General features: G+C 44.1%; 1 protein-coding gene across 1 annotated transcript; it reads left to right on the forward strand.

Moving 5' to 3' along the window:
• The first annotated feature begins 122 nt into the window (after positions 1 to 122).
• RMI1 (RecQ mediated genome instability 1) lies at positions 123 to 4,350 on the forward strand. Its single transcript, XM_024196070.2, has 2 exons — positions 123 to 262; positions 2,345 to 4,350. Exon 2 carries the CDS (start codon positions 2,381 to 2,383, stop codon positions 4,232 to 4,234), a length of 1,854 nt encoding a protein of 617 aa, XP_024051838.2. The 5' UTR covers positions 123 to 262; positions 2,345 to 2,380; the 3' UTR covers positions 4,235 to 4,350.
• The last annotated feature ends 18,581 nt before the right edge of the window (positions 4,351 to 22,931 follow it).

Consider the following 22,931-nt stretch of genomic DNA (forward strand, 5'->3'; position numbering starts at 1 on the left):
AATGGCGTTTGTGAAAACTCCGCCTCCCTCGTCTGTCTCCGAGATGGGCGAAGCTCTCGCGAGGTTCAAAGTCGCGCGCGCTTGGCAGGGCAGTTCCCGGCTCTAAATGATCGTTAGGATTTAGGCTCGTGCTGTGGGGAGAGTACGGAGCACGCCTAGCCCTGCGCATGCAGACAGTGCGCGCGTGTGTTATGAGAGGCGGGAGGAGTGGTCTCTGTTGCCCATGCCTGGCCGCTTGGCTCGCTGCCCCGCCCGGGAGCGGGTAAGTGGTGCCGCTCCCCGCGAGACGGGGTTCGTGGGGGCTGGTACCTAGCGCGTGCTCCTCTAACTTCTCCAGCCCCACTGCCGTGGCCGTGACACTCACAGCACCTTGCAGCCGGGCTCTGCCTAGAGCCTAGGGGGCATGGCGCCTGCGCGCTCAGCCGGTTCGAGCGCCGCAGCGATGTGGTGAAGGTGTTAACGGACGGTTTCCTATGTCCGCTCTCGGCCGCGTGTCTGGGCGGCACCAATGGCTGCTCTTGTTTGGAAAGCAGCTAAATCCACTGCTTTTGGGGCAGGGCCTGCGTTGCCTTCTGTCTATGGGGCACCCACACCACTGCAGGAGCCACGGCAATACAAATGGCAAAAACAATTTACAGCAAAACAATCCGTCCCATTGTAATCATACTGAAGCCAATGGCCCCTGCTTGCACAAGATGACCAGGCCCATAAATATGTGAACGCGCCTCTTTCTTTTCACTTGGGGGAGGGGAGAAAGTTTGCTTGCCTTGCAACGTGACTGATTCAGGCAGAAGTTTAGGCCAGGTTGGCTTTTGCCACAGACTAATATATAATTTCGAATATCACAGAGGAGAAAGGTCTTTTTGGCTTCTGCTCTTATAATGCTTCTTCCATAGCTCCTTTTAAAAAAGCAGAAATAATAAAACGTTAAGCTTTCTGATTACATAATAATGAAGTAAAAAAGAATACAACCCAGCTGTGTATGTTTTATTGATTTTTCTTGTTTCTTTTGTTGATCAGTTTTTAAGACTATATAACCCCAAAAATAGTTTTTATTAGTAATATGGGTGTTCCCCAAGGCCTCACTGATACAGTTTGGGACTATCTCTACCTGGAATTGCAGTTTAGTCAAGGTGCCTGGTTGTATGATTTCACATCTTTAAAGGTACTCTGCAACTGGATTCAAGACTTGGATGTATCTAGATCGGGGTAGGCAACCTGTGGCACGCGAGCTGATTTTCAGCGGCACTCACACTGCCCGTGTCCTGGCCCCCACTCTGGGGGGTTCTGCAGTTTAGTTTAATTTTAAATGAAGCTTAAGCATTTTAAAAACCTTATTTACTTTACATACAACACTAGTTTAGTTATATATTATAGACTTACAGAAAGAGACCTTCTAAAAATGTATTACTGGCACGCGAAACCTTAAATCAGAGTGAATAAATGAAGACTCGGCACACCACTTCTGAAAGGTTGCCAACCCATGATCTAGATGCTACTTTAGTTCTAAAGCTTTCATCCAGTTACAGTACTTTTAAGATCCCCTCTGTGCCATAATTGTACACAAATCCCTTGATTTGCTTGTAGAATAAATGGGTCCTGTCACTTCTATGCATAAGTCTACTGGCAGCAGTGAAAATAAGGACCATGTTCCCTTCAAAAGTAGAGAAGGTACTAGAGCCATTCCAGGAGGAAGAAAGCAACCATAAACTGAGGCTGAGGAGGACCTCCCAGCCTGCTTCCACTATTTAGTCTGGCAGGGTGGGAGGGGGAGATGAGAGGATGACAGCAAGAGTTCTTTCTGCCAGCAAGAAGAAAGGTTTTTGAGTCGCAGGCTTGTCAGAAGTCTGTACAAAAGATGGATTCACCATGATGGGTTCAAGGAGAGCAGCCTAGTAAAAATCTCAACACTTTCTCAGTTCTTTCTGGTGACCAGCTGGATACTTAGGCCTTGTCTACATTGCCACTTACAGCATTGAAACTTTATTCACTCAGGGGTGTGAAAAAGCACTCTCTCCCAGTGCTGGAGCCACGACTACACAGCCGCATTAACATCGGTTGTGTAGACAGACCCTAAGATTATATATGCCAGTTGGAGTTTATTTGCTGGCTACATTAAGGCCACGCTTAAATATTGAAAATATGTGTATGTTTGTTTTAGAATTCCAGTTCTACAGCAATGCATTTATAACTTATTTAAAGTTTTTTTTAAATTGTTTCTGTGTGGTCATTTTGCCTTATTTCTCTCTAGTCACATATGTGGAGTAGCTACGTTTCTATATTTCTGCTGTAGAATACAAATTAGTAAGTGGCCGAAGAATAAACTTTTTTTGTTTCTTTTCAGGGGATTCATACATTTTTTCCTATAACTTAAAAGAAAATGAGTGCATCTAGTGTTGCAGGAAAAGTGGAAACCTGGCTTTCTTCTGCCTGGCATGTTAAAGTTCCTCTGAGGTGGCTAGAAGCTTGTATTAACTGGATCCAACAAGAAAATGGTTGTAATTTAACTCAAGCTCAGATTAACAAACAGGTATTTGAGCAGTGGCTTCTTACAGATCTGAGAGATTTGGACTATCCTGTTTTGCCTAACTGCATCTTAGATGGTCCAAAAGGAGAACTGAATGGCTTTTATTCCATACAGATTGATTCACTGGTGGATGTTAGCCAGCCTGCGTATTCCCAGTTGCAAAAGATAAGAGGAAAAAATACTGTAAATGAAGAAGTAACAGCCAACACTCAGGCACCCCAAAAGTCCTGGGAAGCAAAGCCTACTCGAATGCTGATGCTGCAGCTAACTGATGGAATACATCAAATTCAGGGTATGGAATACCAACCCGTTCCTGTCCTCCATAGTAATCTTCCTCCAGGTACAAAAATTACAATACAGGGTAACATTGCATATCGTCTTGGAGTTCTTTTGCTAAAATCAGAAAATGTGAAATTGTTGGGGGGCGAAGTAGAAGCTCTTTTAGAGGAGTATGCTCAGGAAAGAGTCCTTGCCAGGTTAATTGGAGAAGCTGAGAACCCTAATCCTATCAAGCAGCATGATCATAAACAAGGAATTTTAGGAGCTGTTGATGAACTAGGACAAACTCTAGGACCTTCAGATGAAGAGCTTCTAGCAAGTCTTGATGAAAATGACGAATTTACCATAAATCATGCGATTCCTTTAGAAAGTGGATATTGTAGCAGAAGTAACAACTCAGATACAGCCACTCATTTGCTCCTTTCAAGCAATGAAAACTACTCACAACAGGGATTTGGGATCCTCTTGCCTAATGAACGAAGTGTTCCAGCTGTGGAGTATGTTGATGGAGATTTAGATGACCTCTCATTGGAAGATGACTTGTTTTTAGAAGAGGAGATCCAAGAAGAAATTCAGACAGTGCAGTCACCGGTCGTAAACAAAACCATAGATATAATTACACAAAGATTTTCACATATGCCTAGATCTTCACTAAGTTACACATCTGAAAAAGATGGCAGAGTTCAGTTGGATTCAGTTAGCAAAGAAAAATCCTGTGGGAGAGAACTGTCTGTTGGTGATGAAAGTAGTACAAGTAATTTTTCACTACACCATAATGTACAACACTCCCAGAGCTTTAGCAATGATTTCTCCTTGGAAAATGTTCTTGAACAGAAGTGTAATAAAATAGATGTAGTTAAGAGCAGTCAAAAAAATTGTAGTTTTTCTGGCAACAGCTTGTTAAACAAAAGACCAGTTAAAAAAACTGATTCAGAGATAAGCAAACAAACTTATTGTGTACAAACCTTTTCTTACAGAACAACAGAGAAATGCAAAAGTCTTGAGTTAGATTCCCCACCTTTTACATATATTTCTGTTCTACTCGCAAATACCCCAGAAACTGTTACAACAGTGAAAGTTAAAGCTTTTATTGTAACCCTTACTGGAAATCTCACGAGCAGCAGTGGCTTCTGGAGTATAATGGCAAAAATCTCTGACAGTACTGCTTATCTAGAGGTAGACATTGCTGATGAAATTCTAACAAGCTTAATTGGATTTTCAGTGCCTGAAATGAAACAGTTAAGGAAAGATCCCATTCTACATCAAAAGCTTAAGGATGGTTTACAGAAATGCCAAAGAGAACTGATAGATCTTTGTTGTTTGATGACTATTGAATTTAACCCCTTTCAATCTAAAGCAACAGTACTAATTTTACAAGATGTTGATGCAGTAGATCTAGAAAACTTGAAGAAACGTTTAGATAAATAATTAGAGGAAAAAGTCTATAGAAAGTAGTCTCAGGAAATATGTAATTCAAGATATAGCAAATAAGTGTTGAGAACTCCATTAAGAAGTCCAGTGGTTTGTGTTTGTTTTTCTTAACGACAGGGAGGGATGGTGGAGGGGAATATCCATTCTTTAAGGGGAAAATATTTGAATAAAAATTACAAATAAATTTGTTTTGATAAAATGTTCATGTATCTAATTAGTTTTACAAAAGCCACCTTGCTCCTAATCAGGGAGCTGAGGAATACCAGTTTCCTATCTGAAAGTTTATCAAGTGCTGATCAGCTGATCCTTACATTTTTTCAGTGGCGTTACCATTAGAAATAGGGTCACTGCTAAGAAGTTTTATACAAGGGAGTACTATCCAGTCCCGGAAGTAAATATAATCAAATTATTTGCTTTAATCACAAGGCACTGAACCTTTGTAAGATACAGAAGTTTCCTATATTATGACATACTATCAGGACAAACCTCAGAGGATTTGTAACTCAAATTTGTATGTAGTGCATGAGAACCTGAAAGTGAATAGACATGGTTTATGATCAAAAGTCAAACAGACAATTTTATTCTTATTGTCCAGTATGAGAAACAAAGACTAACCAACTGGAATAAATAACTTTACACTTCTGAAAATCTCAGTATTTTTAAAAATTTTCATTTAACAGAGGGTGGTGTCTATCATATAAGTAAGCAGATTTGTTTATTTTAACCTGACAATGCCAGTGATCAATATAATAGTACAACAAGATTGAACCTCATTAACATAAATTTCTTCTCTCCAAATTAGTTATTTACCTTAATAACAGTTGCTTTTCTAGTCTTTGTGCTATTTAGTCAAAGGTTTTTCATGTTACTGAAATGTTTCATGTCAATATGGTTATTATATTTATTAAAATCTCACTTTGTACTGTCTTAAGACTCACAGAAAGGTCCAATTTGGAAATTCTGATAGAGTGAATGGATCCAGAGATGAACATTTTTAATATTACTGGATCATACATAAACATTAAAATATCAGATGACTAAATGATTTTTTTTTTGTAAGAATTTTTAAAGGTAACTTTTAAAAAATTGGTTTTTTTTTTTTTTTTTTTTTTGGATCCTTTATGATATGTGAGGAAGGTCTGAAAGCATTTGTTTTTGTTTGTTTTTTTCCCTTGCACCTTTTTTAACAGTAGAAATTTTAATCTACTGTAAAAAAGTGATAGTACTTTTTCTCTTCCACCTTTATATTGTCTATTTAGATTGTAAATTCTTTGGAAGAAGGACTCTCTTTATATGTTTTTACACTGTAATACAAACTACAATAAATAATGGTCTTAAACCATTACAGTGTAAAAACATACACCAATCACACTATAATACAAACAACAACAATGGTTTAACTCTTTTGACACCAATGTAGTTACTGCTGATGAGAGTAGAATCAGACCTGTTGCCTTTATTAGGGAGTACTACTTAGAACTCAATAGCAAAATATGACCCTTTGTTTTCTGGCAAATTAACACAAAGGCTGATTTTTGCACTCCTTAGACAGACTGTGTGTGCGAAAAGTGAACTGATTATTTCTATATTGAGGAGGAAATGCTTTCTTTGGCAACATTGAGGATAAGCACAGAACAAGCGTGGGGAAAATTGCATTAAATTGCATTGTGGGGAAAATGATATTAAATATGGCAGATGAATAACTGATTTTAGTTGACAGCACCAGCATTCATAACACATTTCTAAATTGAATAATAGATTTTAAAAGATGAATGTGAAAATATTTATATGTGCAAAGGATCGCTGGTACAAAGAAAGTCTGATTTATGATAATGAAATGGTAATATTCTATACTACTAACAACATTTAAGTAAATGTAATTACCAACTAAAAAGTTGTTTATGACTGGCTTTTCTGACTATAAGACAGTTTAATTTAATATTTACAAGTACATTGCAGTCAACATTTATCAAATGTATATGCGCAAAAGCATTGTCAATATTAAACCCTGAAACTTGCCTTAGTGATACAGAAGAAATGTGCAGCCCAAACAAGTACTTAAGAATGTTCTTCAGAGGAAGGAAGGGCGCTTACTTCCTTGATCCAGCTACTAGTATAGAACCAGTCCTCATACAGTTGCAATTTGCTACAAATTGAAGGATACAGTGCATTTAAGAAATGTATTAGAATGTGGGAGGAAACTTCTGTAACTTTAAAACACTTATTTTTACTCAATGTGTAGACATTTTATGAATGCACACTGGTGATATTGGCTGGATCCCTTTATTTACAGATTAAGATGGTCTTCTCTTGTGTTCTTTGGGTACAAGAACTTCACAAAATATTCTTAATCTGCAAAAACCAGGACTGACATAACATATACAGTGTAGGTATAGCTGAGGCTGATTTAAACTAATAGGGTTAGATTTTTTTAAAAATACACATAAGTGTTCATGAGCTGTTGTATGCACCAGACTTGCATGTGCTCAGATCTTGATGTGGGTGTACAAGTTGGGAGCACGCATATATCAGAATTGGCTGGACTAGTGGCTCATTCCTCTTATCTCCCTATGACGTTTCTGAGCCACCAGATCTGTGCAAGCCTGATACCAATGGCATCACTCTGAGCAAACCCTCAAGTGTCCCTTACACACCAGCCTATTTGGCTTGCACAGACTACCTCTCTGAAATGCACCAAGTGTGTAGCGATTCCTTTGGAGGGCTGTGCAGTTTGTGCAACCCTTGATTTTCTTACAGGGCTTAAATAGTGCAGAGGTCCTTCAATGAGATGAATTTCACCCAGAAAATATAAACACTGCAGAACCACAAAGGGTATAACTACACTGTGAAAAGAGTTTTTTTGTTTTTTTCCTCAGGGAAGTTGGCTCAATTGAGTTAACATGCTAAGAAAGTCTCCTCAACACCCATGGATCCACTGGGCCAATATAGTTGTAAAGGTGTTAATTGGAAAACCCATGTAGACATAGTTTATGTCAAACTAACTCAATGGGGCTAATTCAATTGAAAAATCCCTACCTTTTTTCACTATGTAGACATGGTCTATGACTGCAGAAATGAGGGAGTCTTATTCTTGTTGGTACCATCTCTTTCTGTGTTTGTACAGTGCCTAGCACAATGGGGTCCAGGTCCATGAAGGGGGCTCTGAGGCACTCTGCATAATAATTCTATTGTATCCCATGTAGCATAAGACTCTAATTTCTAACTAAACACTAAGGCCCAAATCATCAAAGATATTTAAGCACCTAAATGCCATTGACAATCTGAGCCAAAATATAAAATTAATTTATGTACTGGTGATGGCTGGTAAAATATGAAGCAGAAAGAACCCCGTTTGATTTACAGGGATATCAAATGGATTACTACTTCTTCCCCATTGGCATTTGGAACTTCTGTTGCAATCCTTCCCTATTTCTGCTTGAGTACTAGATTCAGCACAAAACTGGAATTCATGAGGTCTAAGCCTCACTGATACTCTCTCTGTGACACTGAGTAAGGCCTGGCCTACACTACAAAGTTAGGTTGATGAAACACGACTTGCATCGACCTAGTGCTGCATGCGTCTACTTTTAAATATGTTTTCCACTGAAAGCTCTCCATGATGCCAGCATATAAATACCACCTCCCCAAGCACTATGGAGCAATGATCAATGTATTGAAGACAATGCAGCACGAAGGTAGACACTGCATTATATATATCAACCCTAACAGTCCTCCAGCGACTGTCCCACACTATCCAACACTGACTATTCTTGTCAGAATTGTGAACTCTACTGCCCAATGGTCACAGAGATTGGAAGGCCACCCCACCCTTTAAAGCCCTGCACATTTTTGAAATGCCTTTTCTTGATTGTCCAGCTTGGAGAGCACACTTACCATCTCTCGACTGTTGTGCACATCTGCCCAGCTGACCATGCCAGCTACATGATCCAGATGTGCTCCTGCTTGAAGTAGACAGGAGATACTGGATCTCTTGGGTGTGTGGAGAGAAGACACTGTGCAAGCACAGCTGTGGATTAGCTATAGAAACATCGATATCTACAAGTAGATTGCATGGCAGATGCAGGAGAAGGGGTATGACGGGGATCAGCAACAGCAGTACCACCTGAAACCAAAGGAATTGTAGCAGGAATACCATAAGGCCAGGGAAGCCAACAGTTGATCTGGTGCCAAGCTGCAGACCTACCCCTTTTATAAAGAGCTTTGAATGCCATACTTGGCAAAGAAGCCATCACCAGCCCACACGCCACTGTGGATACTGATACCAGACACCTCTGTGTTCTTGGGGAACCAGGGTGCAGTATCCAGCCTGACTCATGAAAGACACCCGTCCCCCCCAGCCTCTGCTTAAACCAAAACCCATCAGAGGAAAAAAACTTGCAGAGAGAGAGCAGTGAAGGACATTGGGAGACTCACCTAGACCCCTCCTGACAAGGGTGACAAGATTAAGACATCTCCATTAGCATACAGAATGGAGAGCAGAGACAACTCCCCTAGCCTCATCTGCACGAAAGTTGGGACAGGAAGACATCTCAATTTACATACAGAATGGAGAACAGAACCGCAACGAACTCTGGGACCAGAAAAATCAGGGAAGCACTGCATCATGGGAATCTCTGCTCCAGATGCTAATAAACCTATGTCTGCACACACCCAGCTCAGCAATTATCAGACCAATTCTAGTAATGAATCCTTAATTGATATCCAAATACTGAAGCAGCCTAGTTGCATTGTGAGCTCCCTAGAAGAAAACACCACCCATAGCCAAAAGTGATCAGCTCCTATTGTCTAGCCTAAAGAAAACCCTTGAGTCATCAGCTTACCTATAAACAAATCTAGTGTTCTCCCTTCAACCATTGTAATTTCTCTACACAAATCCCTACTCACCCTCCAGTCAGTGTTCTGATGCTTAGATCCAAACTATGCATCAGTTCCACTGGAACTCCATCTTCTCCTGACTGATCGTGCTGGGGGCTCTGCCTGTCTCCAGCACTCAGGACCCTCTGCTACCACCATCACCTGGGAACCCTGACCAGTTCAAGCCTCATGGAGTGGGTGAGATCCCCCCCTCTTTCTCTCTCTCTGTTTTCCTTTCTACCTAAGGTATTAACCTTTAATAATGTATGTTATGTTGGTTTAGCTCTTCTTGTGTAGTTATCACTATTATTCAATAAATAACTTTTATGGTTAAGTTAGTTGCTTCCCTGTCTCTTGCTGAACTTTATTTACTCTTTTGTGTTTTTAGCTTCCCCCCTTCACTCTACAGCAACATTTCTTTTACCTAAGCTAAAGATCCCTGCAGCGCCCAAAATACTGTAGGGTTTGCTCATCAAGTAGGTTACTGCCAGTACAATTGTGTTGTGAGAGTGGGGATAGGGACGGGCTGAATCTGGGACGCATAAGGGTAACAGCTTGAAAGTGCTGTTTGACCCAGTCCATGGAGTCCAGGGGCATATAAGGAGAGTCAGCTTGAAAGTGCTGCTTCATCCAGCCCAGTGAGTCCAGAGACATATAAGGGGTCAGCTTGACAGTGCTGATTAACCCGGTCTGCTCAGACTTGCTCTGTTAATGTGTGTGTGTTCATCCGGTTCTGGGGCTGGAGAAACCCAGGCCTAGGGAACCTAGGTCCTGCAGGATAGCTCCATTGGGAGGGGACTTGCAGAAGGGAGAAGTAGAGCTCCATATGAAAACACAAGTGACACAAGCAGTACATTGATAGAATTACAGAATCCCCTTCCCCAGAAGAGTAACCCGAATAAATGAGCATACCCCAAAGTAATGGGCAAATCTGGTAACAATACCTCCAAAAAGCCCGAGTCAAAGGCTACTGGCATGAACAGTGAAGAGGAGGAGGATGGGGGACATGCAACCAGAGGGTGCAGCTATGCCATGAGCCAGGACTTATTTGAAACTCTACCACAATCCAGTAAATTCCAGCAGTTGAGCACAGATGAGCCCGATGCAGGGAATAAACTTCGGGTAAGTGTGTAAATTTATTTCCAATTACAGTGATCACACCCCCAATTTAGCAGGATCCAGCTATCGACTTTTTATTAATTTACTCATACTAGAAGAGGTAACTGTACAACAAAGAGAGGCACAGTTGTTATCTGCCTTTCATTCCCCTTTAGGAGGGGCAAAGCGTGCTGATCAGTTTGTTTATGTACACAGGGATGTCCCTTCAATCCTCCTGAGAGATCTCAATGAAACTTTCATGGAGGTACTGTGCAATCCTCTCCCCAAGTTTTCTGGGAATGGCAGCCTTATTTCTTCCTCTGCGGTAGGACACTTTCCTGCACCAATCAGCAATAAGTCACAGTCCTGTGTAGCAGGAGACTATTAACAGCCCTGCACGCTTACATGACAGTAGCCCCCAAGCTGGATTTTCTAACTCCAAAATGAATTTCCACTGACTGGTAGCAAGCCAGTGTTGCAAGTTTCCACAGTTTGATCGCTGCTTGCTGCTCCACTGTCAGTGCAGTTCTCATTTTGGTGTCCCTGCGCTGGAGGGCTGGGATGAGCTTGGCACACAGATCCAGGAGTGTGGTGGCCTTGTGCATCCAAAAGCTCAGCTGCTACTGCTCGTCATCCTAAACGTGCATTATGTTGTGATCCCATCAGTCAGTGCTCATTTATCGGGTCCAGAAGCAGTGCTCCACGAATGGCACCAACAATCTTCAATTGGTTCTCGTTATGTCCAACATGCTTCTGTCAGAGATCAAGTCCTGCATGGGTTTGTGGGCTTTTCAAAATAGGAACAAAATTATTGGACAGAGATGGCATTATGGGGTGGAGAAAGTTGCATGATGGGAACTTGCTCCCTTGCTCCCAGTCAATCTTGCATAATTTGTTTTAGCCCCACCGTGCATGTCCATAACTTCCCAAAAGATAGTGTGCTGTATGGTGGCGAGTTGCATTCTGGAACACCTATCCATGGTGCACTATATCATGCACTGACACGAGCATTCCTAGAGGGCAGAGCTTGCCTGTGATTGCTGACAGTGGGGTGGCAGAGTGAGGGCAGCTGGCTTCAGCAGTGTTACTGAGCATGCTCAGTCCATGTGACCTCTGCTAGTCACGGTCACCTCTGCTAGTGAGCATGCGCAGTACCAATCTACGGCACCAATTATGCATGCACACAAGCTATATGCTAACTACAGCAGCTTTATGTCAATATAATGTGCTGCATCAAAAGTTTGTAGTGTAGACATGCCCTAAGTCATTTGGGCCACTGATTTTGAGTGCCTCAGTTTTGGGTGTGGTATTTTAGACATGCTGGACATGATTTTTAGACATGCAGAGTAACCACCATGGGAGCTGTGGGGGTCAAATTTACTAAAGTTTGGTATCCAAAAACAGCCTCAAACATGAATGGACACCTTTGAAAATTGTTGCTTTAACCTCAGCCTCAATTTCTCCATCTTTAAAATAGGTATAATACCTTGACCTACCTGGCAGGGTTGTTGTGAAGATTAACTGCAAAGCATTGCAGAAAATTCTTGGTCTGATTACATCTCTCCTCATGATCCAATTTCTGTCCTTCTCCTGGAGAGAATAAATGATCCATTCCCCATACCACACCCAGAAAAGCTAACCGATGTTCTAATATTGACTCTTGGGGCTGAATAATCAGTGGTTGCATGTGCAAAAATGCATGCACAATTACAATCCTATTTTGCCTATACAATTACTACAAGTGCTCATACAAAGAGCTAAGTAAGAGGTATCAATTTGCATGTGCAGTTACTCAGTTTATATAAGGTGTTGCAGCAATTGTACAAAAATACATGCATGAAACTGCACAGACAAGTGAGTTTTCATTAATGAAATTTGTCTACATACGTGCTCTGTTGTTCAAATGCCCTTTTGTCATTTCTGTACCATTGGCAGCTGCACAAATCACTAGTATGGTATATTCTGAGGGAACTAATTTTTTAAAAAATGTCTGATTTGCAGACAAAGGTGAAATATTGTTATCTCGTCTGTTTATGATTCTGTGTAAAGAAGATTTTTTTCATTTGCATGTATATTCCCATGTGAGTCAGACTGAAATAGCTTCATTTTTAGAATTCTATTTTTTCTTTCTTACATACTGTTACAATAACTGTACCAGTCTGATATATTCGCAGGTCAGCAATGTAAAATAGATATATTGCACTTGATTTTGCAAGATGAATGCCTTTAAATCAGTGGTGAGCAACCTGCGGCCCGCATGTGGCCCATCAGGTTAATCCACTGGCAGGCCACGAGATAGTTTGTTTACATTGACCGTCCGCAGGCACGGCCACCCGCAGCTCCCAGTGTCCGCGGTTCACCGTTCCCGGACAATGGGAGCTGTGGGAAGCAGTGGCTAGCATGTCCCTGCAGCCTGCACAGCTTCCTGCAGCTCCCGTTGGCCAGGAATGGAAACCGCGGCCACTGGGAGCTGCGGCAGCAGTGCCTGCGGACGGTCAATGTAAACAAACTGTCTCATGGCCCACCAGCGGATTATCCTATGGGCCGCAGGTTGCCGACTACTGCTTTAAATGAATAAAATAAATTGAAAAAACAAGAACACTGCTTCTGTGTCCTCAATAACCTTGTTGTCCTTACTGTAGATCGGGGTGGGCAAACTTTTTGGCCCGAGGGCCACATCTGGATGGGGAAACTGCATGCAGGGCCATGAATGTAGGGCAGGGGGGTGGGGTGCGGGAAGGATTGCGGGGTGCAGGAGGGAGTGCGGGGTGGCGGAAGGGGTTCAGGGCAAGGGGTTGGGGTACAGGAGGGGTGCAAGGTGTATGAGGGGGCTTAGGGCAGGGGGTTGGGGTGTGGGAGGGTGTGGAGTGTGGCAGGGGGCTCAGGGAAGGAGGTTGGGGTGCAGGAGCGGTTCAGGGTGCAGGCTCCGGCCTGGCGCTGCTTACCTGAAGCGATTCTGGTTCTGGGGTGGCAGTGGCACACAGTGGGGCTAAGTCAGGCTCCCTGCCTGTCCTGGCCCTGCGCCCCGCCGTTCCTGGAAGCATCCGGCACAACATCCCTGCATCCCCTGGGTCATGGGGAGGGGGGGGGGGGGGGAGGGGGCCCCCCGCAAACCCCCCGCCGGGGGGTACGTCCCCGGAGCCCCCATTGGTTGCGGTTCCCGGTCCCCGGCCAATGGGAGCTGCGGGGGGGGGGGCCTGCAGGCAGGGGCAGTGCACGGAGCCCTCTTGCCCCCCCCCATCCTTCCCCAGGGGCTGCAGGGATGTGGTGCCAGCTGCTTCTGTTAGTGGCATGGGGCCCACGGCGCCATGGGGGTGGCAATCCCGCGGGCCGGATCTGGCCCGCTAGCCCTAGTTTGCCCACCCCTGCTGTAGGTAATGCTGAACAATATGGACTAGTATAGTATTTATCATTTATCTCTGACGGACATCAGGGTTCTTTCTGATCTTTCAGGATCCAAGAGAAAGATATGTTCTATTAAAGGAACAGGTGTCTAACAGACATGCATGTTGATGTTGCTCAGTTAAGGTTTTGTATTACTGTGATTATGAGGTATGTGACATACTTTTTTGTCATTATGTGTGTTAGAGGTAAACCTCTACCTCGATATAATGCTGTCCTCGGGAGCCAAAAAAATCTTACCGCGTTATACCACGTTATATCGAACTTGCTTTGATCCACCGGAGTGCGCAGCCCCGCCCCCCCGGAGCACTGCTTTACCGCGTTATATCCGAATTCATGTTATATCGGGTCGCATTATATCGGGGTAGAGGTGTATAAAGGTTTTATTTATAGAGGTGTGTAGTCTGTCAGTGAAATGAAGGTGTAATGGAGGTTAAGGTATTATAAAGAAGGATATTTCAATTGGATATTCCCTTGCTTTTAAGGGATTATGTGGGAGAGCATTCTCCTTAACTAATTTTTAACAAAGTTTTGTCTTTGTGGAAATATATATTTAAACTAAGGTGTCTGTACTAGGTAAGGAAACAATGGCCCTTACATACCCTGGCCCTAGGTATTTATGTTGTGTTGCTAGCCTTTACAGTGTGAAAGCCTAGCCGTGCTGAAATCAATGGCAAAACTTCAGTTGACTTCAATGTGGTCAGCATTTCACCCACAGTGAATGCCTTCCAATATTTCTGCACTGCCTACAGATTTTCAATAGGAAAACTGTAGACTGCTGAGCTTGACAATAGTGCCACGTCCAGCATATCACAGGGACCAATAGCTTTGATGGCTACTTCAGGGAAAAGACCTGTAAAAAGGTCAAAGTTCTTGGCGAACTTGTGGCCTCATCCTATTAAGAGATTTTTGCAATAAACAGAAATTCACGGAAGCCCGTGACTTGTTGGTGATTTTTACTAAAAATATCCCTGACAAAATGGGGAGGGAGGAGGGTCCAGCACCCACAGCAGCTGGGCTGCTGCAGGTGCCAATCCCAGCTGTGGCGGCTTGGCAGATGTAGGGAGCTCCCGCTGCCCCCGGGGTGGGGCTGCTGGGGGGGGGGGGGTTCCTGCCGCCTGCCGCAGCTGGACTGCTGTGGGGTCCCCCCCTGCCCTCCTCCTGCCAACCCCTGTGGCTGGCCGTGAGTTCCGTGACCTCCGTGACATAATCGTAGCCCAACTATAGCTATGTCAGTAAAAAGAGGCCTGAGACAGAAGTGGAAAAAGAACAAGGAGTAGATCATTTTGAACACAATGCAGTTTCTAATGAATTGGGATGATGACAGAATGGTTGTCTTTTTGAATTGGCAGGAGGAAAGGAGGAAAAAGATATAGTTAAAGGTCAAGAAAAAAGGCAAGATAGGAAAGCTGAGATGGATTCAATTGTTTGAGTATAGCTAGAGAAACAGCTGGTCGAACCCTTTCTTTTTGTCTCTTTTTGTCTGTTTCTGTCAGCCCAGTTAAGAGCAGAAAAGGAAACAAACAAGGGGAAAAAAATCAAAGATATAAAACAAGTGATAACTAGACTGAAACACTAAAAAAAGTCAATAGCTGTAGAGAGTCAGACTTGAGTGCAGGAGACAGTAGAAATGGGAAAACAAAACAAAAAAAACCACACAACGAAGAAAAGAAAATAATCAAAATACACTTTTATATGAGTAAGGATATGATATGCTGGGAAAAGGTTACTTAAATTAATAGGATTTACCATCCCCAAGGTATTATCTGCTTGGATTTTCATATTTCTTTTTTAAACAAAGGTAGGTACAGTGACAAAATATTTGTTCTATAAGAAATGAAAGTTGAATAGAATACTTAAGTCTAAAATCCCTAAGTCTAAAATCCCTGAAAATATTTAGTAAGTCTGTTTCTTCCCCCAACCAGAGGGTATGCCTCAGCGTAATTTAGGGCCCAGTTCTGCTACCTATACGTTGAGTAGTACATTACTCTGCCAATAGACCTACTGAGTTCAACTTAGTGTGAGTAAGGACTCAGTTCTGCCATTGCCTTCATTAGTAATTAGAAGGACTCAATTCTGCCATTGCCTTCATTAGTAATTAGAACACGTTCCCTCATGCTCACTGCCATACTCACCCTGTAAGAAATATGTTTTCATATGAAAAGAATCAGACACCACCAGTTCCATTATGTAGGCTACTTAAGCCATTAGAAGAGAGCCCTGTATGGTGAATATTGTAGCATTATTTAAGCATGGGAATAGTAGTTAGGAAAAAAAGAGAAAGGATTATGCTCAATGCTAAGTTTTCCCCTGCTGCTTTTTAAACAATGCATTTATCTGGTCTACATTTTTCTAAGTATCTTCTCCAGCTGTGCAGTTCTAATTTAGCAGTAGTATGTACTGTCACTTCTGCATTAGTAAATACCCAGGACCTGCTGAGTAATTACTGAATAACCTCATAATGAAATGCAGCAAAGAGTTCTAATTAAAATTTAAAGTTGCTTAACAACTACTCTACTTAAAATGAGAATTTTCCAGCTATGTACCCTAATGAGTTCTCAGAATACATTACTAAAAATTTGTAAATGATAAGGTAAATATAGACTATTTCCTCCTGTGTGTGAAGAACATTTGCAAACAAAATAAACACAATATACTCAAAATATTAAAATGCTAAATAATATTAAAATGCTGGGACAGGTACATGAAATGATTTATGAACCCTTGTATTACAAGTCAGGAAAATGCAAAGATAAGGCTAGGTCTACAATATAAACTTTTGCCAGCATACTAGGGGTGTGATTCTTTATGACATTTTTAAAATCATCCAAAGCCCAAGATTTGGTGGTGATGGGGGACTTCAACTATCCAGATATATGTTGGGAAAATAACACAGCGGGGCACAGACTATCCAATAAGTTTTTGGACTGCATTGCAGACAACTTTTTATTTCAGAAGGTTGAAAAAGCTACTGGGGGGAAGCTGTTCTAGATTTGATTTTAACAAATAGGGAGGAACTCGAGAATTTGAAAGTGGAAGGCAGGTTGGGTGAAAGTGATCGTGAAATCATAGAGTTCACAATTCTAAGGAAGGATAGAAGGGAGTACAGCAAAATAGAGTCAATGGATTTCAGGAAGGTGGATTTTGGTAAGCTCAGAGAGCTGATAGGTAAGGTCCCATGGGAATCAAGACTGAGGGAAAAAACAACTGAGGAGAGTTGGCAGTTTTTCAAAGGGACACTATTAAGGGCCCAAAAGCAAGCTATTCTGCTGGGTAGGAAAGATAGAAAATGTGGCAAAAGACCACCTTGGCTTAACCACGAGATCTTGCATGATCTAAAAAATCAAAAGGAGTCATATAAAAAATGGAAACTAGGACAAATTACAAAGGATGAATATAGGCAAACAACACAGGAATGCAGGGGCAAGATTAGAAAGGCAAAGGCACAAAATGAGCTCAAACGAGCTATAGGAATAAAGGGAAACAAGATGACTTTTTATCAATACATTAGAAGCAAGAGGAAGTCCAAGGACAGGGTAGGCCCACTGCTCAGTGAGGAGGGAGAAACAGTAACAGGAAACTTGGAAATGGCAGAGATGCTTAATGACTTCTTTTTTTCGGTCTTCCCCGAGAAGTCTGAAGGAATGCCTAACATAGTGAATGCTAATGGGAAGGGGGTCGGTTTAGCAGATAAAATAAAAAAAGAATAAGTTAAAAATCACTTAGAAAAGTTAGATGCCTGCAAGTCACCAGGGCCTGATGAAATGCATCCTAGAATACACAAGGAGTTAATAGAGGAGGTATCTGAGCCTCTAGCTATTATCTTTGGAAAATCATGGGAGATGGGAGAGATTCCAGAAGACTGGAAAAGGGCAAATATAGTGCCCATCTATAAAAAGGGAAATAAAAACAACCTAGGAAACTACAGACCAGTTAGTTTAATTCTGTGCCAGGGAAGATAATAGAGCAAGTAATTAAGGAAATCATCTGCAAACACTTGGAAGGTGGTAAGGTGATAGGGAATAGCCATCATGGATTTGTAAAGAACAAATCATGTCAAACCAATCTGATAGCTTTCTTTGATAGGATGACGAGTCTTTTGGATAAGGGAGAAGTGGTGGATGTGGTATACCTAGACTTTAGTAAGGCATTTGATACGGTCTCGCATGATATTCTTATCAATAAACTAGGCAAATACAACTTAGATGGGGCTACTATAAGGTGGGTGCATAACTGGCTGGATAACCGTACTCAGAGAGTAGTTATTAATGGTTCCCAATCCTGCTGGAAAGGTATAACAAGTAGAGTTCCGCAGGGGTCTGTTTTGGGACCGGCTCTGTTCAATATCTTCATCAATGACTTAGATATTGGCATAGAAAGTATGCTTATTAAGTTTGCAGATGATACCAAACTGGGAGGGATTGCAACTGCTTTGGAAGATAGGGTCATAATTCAAAATGATCTGGACAAATTAGAGAAATGGTCTGAGGTAAACAGGATGAAGTTTAATAAAGACAAATGCAAAGTGCTCCACTTAGGAAGGAACAATCAGTTTCACACATACAGAATGGGAAGAGACTGTCTAAGAAGGAGTACGGCAGAAAGGGATCTAGGGGTTATAGTGGACCACAAGCTAAATATGAGTCAACAGTGTGATGCTGTTGCAAAAAAAACAAACATGATTCTGGGATGCATTAACAGGTGTGCTATGAGCAAGACATGAGAAGTCATTCTTCCGCTCTAGTCTGCACTGGTTAGGCCTCTACTGGAGTACTGTGTCCAGTTCTGGGCACCGCATTTCAAGAAAGATGTGGAGAAATTGAAAAGGGTCCAGAGAAGAGCAGCAAGAATGATTAAAGGTCTAGAGAACATGACCTATGAAGGAAGGCTGAAAGAATTGGGTTTGTTTAGTTTGGAAAAGAGAAGACTGAGAGGGGACATGATAGCAGTTTTCAGGTATCCAAAATGGTGTCATAAGGAGGAGGGAGAAAACTTGTTCATCTTAGCCTGTAAGGATAGAACAAGAAGCAATGGACTTAAACTGCAGCAAGGGAGGTTTAGGTTGGACAGTAGGAAAAAGTTCCTAACTGTCAGGATGGTTAAACACTGGAATAAATTGCCTAGGGAGATTGTGGAATCTCCATCTCTGGAAATATTTAAGAGTAGGTTAGATAAATGTCTATCAGGGATGGTCTAGACAGTATTTGGTCCTGCCATGAGGGCAGGGGACTGGCAGGGCCGGCTCCAGGGTTTTTGCCACCCCAAGCGGCAAAAAAAAAAAAAAAAAAACACCCCCCCCCCCGCCCGGCGGTGCCAATTCGGCGGGAGGTCCTTCACTCCAAGTTGGAGTGAGGGACCGTCCGCCGAATTGCCGCCGAATAGCTGGACGTGCCGCCCCTCTCCAGAGTGGCCGCCCCAAGCACCTGCTTGGCAAGCTGGTGCCTGGAGCTGGCCCTGGGGACTGGACTCGATGACCTCTCAAGGTCCCTTCCAGTCCTAGAATCTATGAATCTATACTAGAGTCCTATTGTAGACACAGTTATAATGGCAAAAATGTCCCTTTCTCAGCATGACGATTCTCGGGGCACCCAGAACTGAGAGTCGCCTTGTTACCCCCTGCGTCCAGCATGACAGTCTTGCTTGTGCCTAGCGGGGTGTCAGCTCCCTAATGCTACTAGCCTGTTAGCCACTCAAGCACTCTCCTCTGACAGGGAACTATGATAGCCCTGTCTTCACCTTGCAGGTTAACAATAGGTGCAGCGCAGTCCCCGAATCCCTTTGAATTGTTCCCCTCTGATATCCAGCCCCTGACATTGGCTACTCACAGAAATCCCAGATCCTCACCCCACAGAGGAGCAATGTAGATTACTAGTTTTACCTTAAACTATTCATGTGAAAATCACACAGAACTTGTGAGCGCTTATAGTAAAACCAGAGGTTTATTGAAGAAAGAATAAAGATTCAGCTTGAAACAGGAGAGAGTGATGGAAACAAATGGTTACAATACACAACAAAATAATCAAACACAAACCTGGGTCTACACTTATTAACAGTTACCTTTCCTAACTAATAAAGTAGGTTCCCCCCACCAAAGTTCAGTCTCTTGCAGAGCTGGCTGCCTTCACAAGAACCAGGATCCAATTTTTCATGAGAACATCCCCGCTCCCCAAGATGTCTGCTCTGTGAATGGATACAGAGTGCCTTTCTCCACCCTATGTTACACTGAAACAGCCTTTTGTCTTCATTCATAGGCAGCATGATTCTGAAGCATGGAGACCGCACAGCATTGTTATCATGAGCACTGCAAGCGCAAGACACATGATCCTCCGGTTTTTACAGAGTCAAGAAGAGCTGTGGGGAATATGACAATTTCCAGGACTCAGATTGCTGTGGGACATAATGAGAACCAATTGAAGATTGCTGGTGGTGGTCACGGAGCAGCTACAAATGGTGGAGTGCCGCTTCTGGGCCTGAGAAACGAGCACTGTTTGGAGGGATGGCATTGTAACGCAGGTTTGGGATAACGAGCAGTAGCTGCAGAACTTTTGGATGCACAAGGCCACATTCCTGGATCTGTGTGCCAAGCTCATCCCCAGCCCTCCTCCAAGGGACACCAAAATGAGAACTGCACTGACAGTGGAGCAGCAAGCAATGATCAAACTGTGGAAACTTTCAACAGTGGCTTGCTACCAGTCAGTGGAAATTCATTTTGGAGTTGGAAAATCCACCTTGGGGGCTACTGTCATGCAAGTGCGCAGGGCTGTTAATCATCTCCTGCTACACAGGACTGTGACTTATTGCTAATTGGTGCAGGGAAGTGTCCTACCACAGAGGAAGAAATAAGGCTGCCATTCCCAGAAAACTTGGGGAGAGGATTGCACAGTACCTCCATGAAAGTTTCATTGAGATCTCTCAGGAGGATTGAAGGGACGTCCCTGTGTACACAAACTGATCCACACACTCTGCCCCACCTAAAGGAGAATGAAAAGCAGATGATAACTTTGCCTCTCTTTTGTTGTACTGTTACCTCTTCTAGTATGAGTGAAAAGTTGATAGCTGTGTCCTGCTAAGTCGGGGGTGCCATCCAGGGCCGGCTCTAGGATTTTTGCCACCCAAGGCAAAACCAATTTTGGCCACCCCCCCGCCCCGTTTTTTAATTACCCCACCCCCGGCCCCGCCTCAACTCCGCCCCTTCCCTGCCTCCTACCCCCAGGCTCTCAAGCCTAGGAGGGAGGGGGAGAAGCGCCGCGGCCACTTGGAGTCTCCCCCTCCCTCCCAGGTTTGAGAGCCTGGGGGGGGGGAGACTCCGAGTGGCCGCGGCGCGGGCGCCGCTTCCCCCCTCCCTTCCAGGCTCTCAAGCCTGGGAGGGAGGGGGAGCAGCGGCGCGCGAAACAACTGTTTGAGAGCCTGGGAGGGAGGGCGAGTAGCGGCGCGCGAGCAGCAGCAGCAGCAGCGGAGGTGAGCTAGGGCGGCCGGGGCACATTTTTAGGGGTGGCATTCTGGCGCCGGCCATGCCGCCCCTAAAAATGTGCCGCCCCAAGCACCAGCTTGTTTTGCTGGTGCCTAGAGCCGGCCCTGGTGCCATCACACTAATGGGAAATAAATTTACACACTGATCCGTGGTTTCTTCCCCTGTGTCAGGCTCATCTTGCTTGATTGCTGGGACTGACTGGATTGTGGTGGAGCCTCAAATAAGGCCAGGCTCACACAGCATAGCCAGACTCCCTGGTTGCATGTCCCTCATCCTCCCCCTCCCCCTCATCTTCACTCTTCCTGCCAGGGGCCTGGGACTCAGACTTCTCTGAGGTATCCACGGTGGTGTGTGGGCTGGTGGTGGTGTCTTCACCAAGTATGGCATGCAAAGCTCTTTATAAAAGGGGCAGGTCTGCAGTTTGGCACCAGATCAACTGTTGGGCTCCCTGGCCTTCTGGTATTCCTGCTACAATTCCTTTGCTTTCAGGCAGCACTGCTGCTGATCCCTGTCGTACCCCTTCTCCTGCATTCCCCATGCAATCTGCTGGTAGATGTTTATGTTTCTATAGCTAGTCCATAGCTGTGCTTGCACACACAGGCGCCGACTTACCCTCTTTCCCCTGGGTGCTTGACCCCTCCTCTGCCCCGAAGGCGGGGAAGGAGGGCAAGTCATAGAATGGACATGAGCAACACATCTCGAAGAACACCGTTTATGGAAAAGGTAACTGTCTTTTCTTCAAGTGCTTGCTCATGCCCATTCCATATTAGGTGACTCCAAAGCAGTAATCCTGGAGGTGGGTAGGAGTTCACAGATGTGTAGATTGCAACACAGCTCTGCCAAACCCAGCGTCATCGCTGGCCTGCTGAATGATGGCATAACGAGTGGTAAATGTGTGAACAGAGGACCATGTTGAAGCTTTACAGACATCCTGACTAGGGATGTGCGCCAGGAAGGCCGCTGAAAATGACTGAGCTCTCGTCGAGTGGGCTCTGACAATCGGCAGCGGCGGAACCCCCGCCAGGATGTAACCGGTCCTTATGCATGAGGTAATCCAATTGGAAATCCTCTGCAAGGACACCGGATGACCCTTCATCCTATCCGCTATAGCGATGAAGAGCTGAGTTGATCTACGGAAAGGCTTGGTACGTTCTAAGTAAAAAGCCAAGGCCCTCTGGATGTCCAGGGCATGAAGACGCCTCTCTTCACTGGCCTTGTGCGGTCTGGGACAGAACACTGGAAGGAAGATGTCCTGGTTCATATGGAAGGCGGAGACCACCTTTGGCAGGAAGGCCGGGTGGGGCTGCAACTGAAACTTATCTTTGTAAAAGACCATGTATGGTGGTTCTGAGGTCAAGGCTTTAATTTCCGAGACCCCTCTCACCGACATCACCGCCACCAGGAACGCGACCTTCCATTACAGATGGGAAAGGGAGCAGGACCCCAGCAGTTCAAAGGGCCGGCCAGTGAGCCTAGAGAGGACCAAGTTAAGATCCCACTGCAGGACAGGAGCCCGCACCTGCGGGAAGAGTCTCTCCAGCCCTCTCAAGAATCTTCCCATGACATGACGGTCAAACACTGCCTGTCCTTGGATCAGTGGGTGAAAAGCGGAGATGGCCGCAAGATGCACTCTGATGGAAGAGTGTGCCAGGCCCTGGTTCCTCAAATGGAGCAGGTAGTCCAGGACAGCCTGTATGGAGGAACGCAAGGGAGAGATGCCTCGTTCAGATGCCCAGTGGGAAACCTCATCCACTTGGCCAGGTAAGTCAGGACTCCTTTCAAACAGGTCTGTTCCTCCGGGTTCAGCCACACAGCATCCATGCCAAGAGGTGGAGGGGGACCCGAGGT

Source organism: Terrapene carolina, unplaced genomic scaffold (assembly GCF_002925995.2).
Source record: "Terrapene carolina triunguis isolate 2854851 unplaced genomic scaffold, T_m_triunguis-2.0 Scaffold113, whole genome shotgun sequence".
NCBI classification, from domain to species: Eukaryota; Metazoa; Chordata; order Testudines; family Emydidae; genus Terrapene; species Terrapene triunguis.

Bases quoted from the DNA above. Each gene is read 5' to 3' on its own strand.
- RMI1 (XM_024196070.2), top strand. From the start codon at position 2,381: ATGAGTGCATCTAGTGTTGCAGGAAAAGTGGAAACCTGGCTTTCTTCT.